The sequence below is a fragment of the Lasioglossum baleicum genome, unplaced genomic scaffold (assembly GCF_051020765.1).
Source record: "Lasioglossum baleicum unplaced genomic scaffold, iyLasBale1 scaffold0055, whole genome shotgun sequence".
NCBI lineage: Eukaryota > Metazoa > Arthropoda > Insecta > Hymenoptera > Halictidae > Lasioglossum > Lasioglossum baleicum.
Window position 1 is genome coordinate 570,569 of NW_027469115.1, and position 8,042 is coordinate 578,610.

Here is an 8,042-nt window from a genome sequence, read left to right on the forward strand (position 1 = left end):
TGTATGCGAAAAAGTCATTTACGTTTACATTGTCGGGAAGAAGCAGCATACTATCATCAAAGTACTTTCCCCCCATAGATCTGAGCAATGGCGAATATGAGCTGGGATTGCTCGATTTGCAAACTTATTATACGATACCGAACATCAGCGCCAACATTGGAAACAATAGATTCTACTTCGGTGAAAAAGATGAGGAGATCATCATCCCCGACGGTTCATACGAATTGGATGCAATCAACGCGTACTTGAGGCGTGAAATATGCGCGCGATATCCTCCAAAAAATGTCGATGAGACTGCCGCCTCAGAATATCCGCTGGTCTTACGGGCGAACAACAACACCATGAAAAGTGAAATTAAAAGCAACTATCAAATAAACTTTGCAAAGCCTGGCAACGTGGGATCCATCCTAGGATTTTCCATAGATCATGTTTTACCACCAAACGTGTGGCATACATCGAACACACCAGTGAATATCATCAGCGTGAATATCGTACGAGTGGAATGTAACATAACCACCGGATCGTACGACAATGGTAAACTCGTTCACACGATACATGAGTTCGCGCCTCAGGTACCACCAGGATATAAATTGTCGGAAACGCCTGCGCGAGTCATTTACCTTCCAATCGTTGCACGAGTAATTGACGATTTAACCATTCGCATAGTTGATCAATCCGGACGTTTGATTGATTTTCGAGGTGAAGAAATCACGGTGCGACTACACGCGCGACGAAGCAATGCTAATTCATAATACGGTATTCCATACATTGAACAACAGCATCGGTAACAACAGCAAGAAACTAACCGCAGAAAAAAGGTTGACGATTCGTAAGAAATTAACTGTGAAAAACGCAAAGTATCTACAATCTTTGGGCTTTATTGTTAAAAAGTGAAAGATCATGTTTGATGACATTTTGAACATCTCCGAAGCGCCAATCTTCGACAATCGCATAACGAAGATTGAGCTGCACACATACAATCCGTATGCTAACACAACGTTTGAAAACAGCGATGAGATAAGGATACCCATTCAACAACAAGACCTATACACGCTCCCATGTAAAAGCTTCCTATACGTTGAGGGAAAACTTAGTTTACCAGGAAAACTCGAATTACCGGTTGAAGGAGAATCCCACATCGATACGGTAACTCTCGAGAACAATACTGTTGCGTTTATGTTTGAGGAAATACGCTATGAATTGAATGGAGTGGAAATTGATCGGTCCAGAAATCCTGGCGCGACGACAACTTTGAAGAATTATGTGAGTCTGTCTAGAACGAGAAGCAGCGCATTGTCCAACGCTGGTTGGCTGTATGGTGATGATGGACAGAAGCAGACTGCAACGGCCACGGCTGCAATATATTTCAACTTTTGCGTACCTATGAGTGTTTTATTAGGCTTCTGCGAAGACTACAAACGCATCGTGATAAATGCTCGGCACGAATTAATTTTGATTCGCTCGCGTACCGACGCGAATGCGTTGTACAGTCCTTCCAACAATGCGAAACCTATTCTGAATCTATACAAAATTCAATGGCGAATGCCTCACGTCACATTGGATGAAGTACATAAGCTGTCCATGCTACAGATTTTAGACAGCGACAGACCAATCGACATGACCTTTCGATCGTGGGATCTGTACGAATATCCTCTACTACACACAACTACGAAGCATACATGGGCGATAAAAACGGCTCTACAAATGGAAAAACCTCGATACGTGATATTCGCTTTGCAAACCAATCGAAAGAACAACTTAATGAAAACGGCTACACGATTCGATCATTGTGCATTGACAAATATTCGACTTTACTTGAACTCTGAAACCTATCCATACGATGATCTAAATATCGATTTCGAGAAAGGTAAATACGCGTTGCTCTATGACATGTATGCAAAATTCCAAGAATCATACTATGGAAACGGTGAAGCGCTACTCGATGTCACGGATTTCTTGCAATACGGTCCACTCGTCGTTCTCGATTGTTCTCGACAAAACGAAGTGTTAAAAAATGCTACGGTTGACGTGCGAATTGAATTTGAATGTCGAACCGACGTCCCCCCATCGACAACAGCCTACTGCTTAATAATACATGACCGTATCATGGAATACAATCCACTAACGAACATTGTTCAAAAAATTACTTAAAAAACGCTTGTACAAAAAATATATACTTTATCAAATAAAAAATTATGTGAATGATTTTTTATTTAAAAACAATCCTCATCCTTGCAATAGCGCTGTACCACCCCTCGAGAGAGTTTCTACTCCACTTTTTCAGAGTGGTATAGAGTTTCCCCCTTATCTTTTTACCGCATGTAGGATTGTACCCTCGAACGTGCTTCATGATTCTTATTCATATCATTGCAAGAGGTGCGTTTCATAATCTGTAACAGCATTATTTCGCTGCTGATGCTGAGTTGTCAAGCTGGGGAAACATCTGAACACAATCCTACATCACCGAGAGAATTTCTACTTCACTTTTTTTTTCAGAGTGGTATAGAGTTTCCCCCTTATCTTTTTGCCGCATGTGGAATTGTGCCCCAGATGTTTTACGGTTCTTATCCATATCATTGTAAGAGGAGCGTTTTATAATCTGTAACAGCATCCTTTCGCGGTTGATGTTGACTTGTAAAGTCTGAGGAATTTTGTCTTTCCTCTATGAGACTTTTCTAATCTAGCAAGCTGTAGTAGTGGCGTTCTTTAACGGTTTGGAGTTACCAGGTCAAAACATCTGGTCACATCAGTTCTCTCGATTAGCACTGATTGAATTTCGCGAGTTCAGATTTCATTATCTACTGCAACGAAACGTCTTTTCTAATCTCACGAGATTTCATTGCATCTTTTCCGGAGGGGGTACTTGTATAAAACAATGGGTGTTGGCAATGTCCAAGCACATTTCAAGATGTTATACCTAATTATTGAGGCTGAAGTTTCCCTCAGTGGGTATTTGGAGTTGATGGTAAGTATAAAGAAATAAATAATATTTTATTAAAGATATTTTAATTAATAAATATTATTACAGATTTTCAACACGGAGGAGGAGCGAACAGCGTTCATCAGGGGATGGCAGTATGCCGTGAGGCATAGTGCTGATGAATGGGACGCGTTTGCCACAATTGATATTCCATTAGATATGGTGCGTAAGTTATCAATTTTTATATTTATTAATAATTAACACTTAAAAATAATTTTTATATTTATTAATAAAAAAAAATGATTAATATTAAAAAACTTTTTTTCTTTTCAGGACATCAATGAGCAATAATTTGTATCATAAAAAAAGGAATCCCTCAACCCAGTCAATATTTTGAAGTAATGTTTTAAAAATTTCAAAAATGTAAAAAATTTTTTATAATAAAAATCATTTTTTTTAATTATGATTTATTTAAAAACAATCCCTCATACTTCTCAATCTACTACTCAATCCTACTTAATGTAATAAAATTTTTTTTATAATAAAAAGCATTTTGAATTAAGATGTATTTTTTTATTTACAAAACAATCCTCCTACTTCCCAATCTGAAGCGCATAGAATATAATGTTTTCATAGGATGCGTCTCCATACTTTTTTTCTTTTTATAGATAAAATTTCTCAATCGATACTGTAATGCCCCCAAGGAAGAGTATTGATCAAATTATTACAAATATATCGCTTATCGTCGTACGGGCTCAATGCTAATTTTATTTCCGACATCGAATACACCTGATGTCGTACAGACGCTATACAATTACTGCTAACACTCTTTTCGGTATGATTATTAAGACATTCGACATAGTCTTCGAAACTTATATCTCGAGCGGTAACGTTTGTCCTAATGCCTTTGATCTTTTTGGTTTCGCAATCATCATGCACGCGAATCGCATACATTTTCGAACGAAGTCCTACGAACTCTGTCATGATTTTACCGCCATTCTCATCCTTCATCAATCCGAGCTGTTTCTTGTTTGCAATCGGAACACCGTAAACGTTGTTCACTGTATAATTACTGGTGTCATATCGATGGATATCACGTTTCAGCAGCGTCTCGTACGCGTCATCGCAAGTGATTTCATATATCAGACTATCCGTGTCCGTGTATAAAATCTTACAATTTTGCTGGAATTTTGGATACATGTACTCGTAATGAAAAGTGTATAAATGAAATTTTGATATATCCAATATGGACATGCCTACGTAGATGGGTTTGTAAAATTTAACGAGCAGCTTTTTCATCTGAATTGCGACGAAGTCTTTAGAAAACACTGTATAACTGTGAAAATTTGGTCTAGCTATCAATCGTTCAACTCCGTGTCTACCATTCCATCGAGAAAGTAATTTCACGATCGCATGATTTCGAACGTTCTCCATCGTTTTTCCAAACACAGCATTGTTCATTAATTTGAACAAATTCTTTGAAAAATCGTTGGTTGCGTTAGTGCGTAATTTTGTATTCAAGTCGATATATTCATGCAACCATCGTGACTGTTGAAACTCTAGAATTCGATGAATTTTCTTCAATTTCAGATTATGTTTTAAACTTTGCTGGAGGTATCGATAATGTATAACGTATCGCTCCTTATTGCGAAGTGTTGCCAGCAACTTTCTTTGACTCGAGCTGGTTGCTGCATCGTGACTTGGACAAAATGGAAGATCTGCGTGAGCATCGTGAATTTCGCGTGGATACTCTAAATCAACCTCCAAAATGTATCCTACAGGGCTATCGATTGGAATGGATTCAACGTTGAAATTATCAATATCCTCCACCCATCGAAAGTCTCTGTGCGGTAGAGGTTGCGACATGGCCCAACCATACAAATTATTCACGTCAAAATACATTAAGTAGGTGGATGGTTTACTCGAATCGTGCGTAGACAAATATTTGTTGTTTGCATATGCATATCTGTGAGAACATTGGCTCAATCCACCACGTATTCCTCGCTCCACGAACAAAAGCATATCGACGTCGGTGAACAACTCCAATTCAATCTTCGTCATTTTCAACATCACATCCCACGCGAAACCGGGGAGCGTGAAATAATGTGCTGGATCAAGCTTATAATTCTCGAGACAGTCATCGCGAAAATTTTCGAAAACATCTGCCAACAACAATACATCCAATTTTAGATATAAATCACTGTACTCTCCTAGCGTTTGTATGGTGAAACGCGACCAAACAGTATTTGCATGAAGGTAATCGACGTCGGATATCTCGCTACCATTTAACCGATTGTAAAATGCTTCGCGCGGCGGTAAACATGTATCATTTAATTTATCGTACGATGCCAGATAGTCGTATGGAAACACGCCTTTTCTGGTCAACAGGTTGAAATCATCGTTAGAAAGATGTGTAAATTCACCTCGTACGATGCATAATTTATTTTTGTCTAAATACGATGACAGCTTGTCCAGACTTGAGTTCAAGAACTTGAATGAGTCGATGAAGCGAAATTTCAAGAACTTTACATACTTTCGTTCTTCACCCGGCTGTCTCTCGATGGAAACGTTTTTCGTGAATGAGATATACTTCTCTTTCGTCAATGGTAATACGTCTATCCGTCCCTCAAACGAATTTGCTAATTCTTTTATAATGAAATGTGCATCGTAGCCTGATAAATTATGGAAAACTACTGGTATCACGTACGAAGATTGATAGCTTAAATTGCATTCGTTATGAGCTGGACCACGATACGCGCCCGTGAAATGACAATGATCACGCACTCGTATATCGTTTTCCTCAAACGTTTTCTCGCAGACATGACAATGTGTGGCTGTACGAAAATTTAATTTTTCTGCTTCAGTTAGTGGATTCATTGGCACCGTTTTATCAAATAGCGGCTGTAATTTCTGACTCAGCTCGTACAACCTGTTTGCAAACCATGCAGCGCATCCCGCTTTATCACGATAAACCTGATACTCGCACAGCGATTCATCGTAGCGACAATGTATATAGTATCCTATACTAAACGCGTGGTGTTGTTGATATTGTACGCGTGCTGCACGGTCTTCTCCCTCCTGTTCCTCAGGCAGCAGCAGACACTCCAAGTCAGCATAGATAATGAATGGTGTCTGTTCTTTGTTTACAAAATTTTTAAAGTGTAACCACTTATCTTCGCTCGTTGGAAGCGTCAGAGCACAATCATTCATTCGTTCACAGTCGATTGTATGAATGTTTAATCTCTCCAGCGTAGGGAAATATTGCAGGCACCTGTGGGAAGAAAACTTTTCTTGCTTCAAAGAATTTAAAAAAACAAAAAAACGTGCAACTTACCGATCACAAATATGTTTATGATTTTTCTTCTTGCTAAGCTGTGATGAAACCAATCTTGACAAATTTCGTATACATGCGAAATGGCCGTGCGTCTTTGCAGCATTCTGGATAAACAGCAAATTGACATGTCTTCTCCGTTTCTTCTCAGTCAAATGAAGTGTTACACATTTCTTGCGCACCCATTCGAACACGTTTATGGAAACATCGTTTTTTCGTTCAAATTTTCGAATGTCTTTGAACAGCATAGGCGATTGAAAACCTTCGGTTTGAAGCACTGTTTTGTAGTGTGGATATGATGATAAACGCGATGGATTTGTCTTGGCCGGATAGAGACCCACCACGACCGCCCAAAAAAAGCATGCCTCATCCTTGTTATTCACATTCACGACCGCTTTTTTCAGCTGAATCGTTCGAGGCAAGTAGGTTTCAGTGGTGCAGCCGGCTTGCAATGGCTGGTATTTGCTAAAGTTCACAATCAAATGCAGTATCTTCGACAGTGCCCACCCGCTGTCTCGCTCTTGAAACTCTTCCAACGATGTCAAAATCGTTGGTACAACGTCTCTCTGATACCACTGTCGTAGATTGCTTGTCCGAAACAATGCAACGTTTCGCGTGCCGAAACTTTTCACGGAAACCTCGTTGGTGTGTTGCATGAATTCTGCCTCCAACGTCACGCTAGCTTTCAGCGATGAATGTACGTTTAAAAATTCTGTAACGCGCCCTGTAACCATTCGTTTCGCATGTTGTAAAAATTGTTTGGGATCGATATGTTCGATGTTGATAACGATGCCGGTTGATATGCGATTCTTAAACGCCGACTCGACATTTTCCCAACGGAGCGTCGAGGCTCTCGCACCGCCGCGATCATATAAACCTCTACCGGTGTGCGGCGAGGAAATACGTTTGTGCAATGAAACGTTTAAAGTTTTCATACGACACATAGTTGATGTTAAACTAGATTTCATGCTTCCTGACAATTCATCCTTTGCACTGGATAGGTAATTGATGCAGCATTGCAGAGACTCGATGTACGAGCGATGCCATTCGTGATACTCGTCCATAGTTTTCAGCAGCATTGACATGCTTGTCAAACACCTCAACATTTTTTTCCACGTTTCAATCATCTTGCTACCGCACAGTTGTCGACAAAAATATTCCTTTCAACTTTAATTTGCTAATTTCCAGTTCTCAAAATATAATTGCACTTTACAATGTAACGGTGGCACCGTTTTTAACTATGAATATTAAATAACTTTTTTTTGTCACGGCAAACGTTTGCAACGATGGAACGTTTGCAAAGACTACAATTCAAATTCCATCGTGTCCTATTTATTCATTGCTACCCTTAGAGATAAGGGTGATGTCTAGATGACGTAAGAAAGAAGGGGGCGGTGCCTAACAGCTCTGTCCTTGGCCTAGATGACGTCAGAAAGAAGGGGGCGGTGCCTAACAGCTTTGTCCTTGGCCTAGATGACGTAATGCTTGTGCAATACCATTAAGTGATGACTCAGCAGCTCTGTCCTTGGCCTAGATGACGTAAGAAAGAAGGGGGTATGACTCAGCAGCTCTGCCTTTGACCTAGATGACGTAAGAAAGAAGGGGGCGGTGCCTAACAGCTCTGTCCTTGGCCTAGATGACGTAACGCTTGTGCAATACCAAAGGAGTATCATCTTTCATAGGGATTGTCCCCCCTCCCCGCGAAAAAATATGATGCAATAAAATATGATGTAATATATGCTTGCGCAATACCGCTCTGCGGTACCACCCCTTAAGTGATGACTCAGCAGC

At 39.9% G+C, this 8,042-nt stretch overlaps 2 protein-coding genes across 2 annotated transcripts; one reads left to right on the forward strand and one right to left on the reverse strand.

The window, feature by feature from the left end:
• The first annotated feature begins 900 nt into the window (after positions 1-900).
• Positions 901-2,151, forward strand: LOC143219585 (uncharacterized). The gene has a single exon (XM_076445523.1). It carries the CDS (start codon positions 901-903, stop codon positions 2,149-2,151), a length of 1,251 nt encoding a protein of 416 aa, XP_076301638.1.
• Positions 2,152-3,598: 1,447 nt separating this feature from the next.
• Positions 3,599-7,336, reverse strand: LOC143219586 (uncharacterized). The gene is made up of 3 exons (XM_076445524.1): positions 6,255-7,336; positions 4,587-6,191; positions 3,599-4,298 (listed from the first exon to the last, which is right to left on the reverse strand). Exons 1-3 carry the CDS (start codon positions 7,334-7,336, stop codon positions 3,599-3,601), a joined length of 3,387 nt encoding a protein of 1,128 aa, XP_076301639.1.
• Positions 7,337-8,042: the final 706 nt, after the last annotated feature.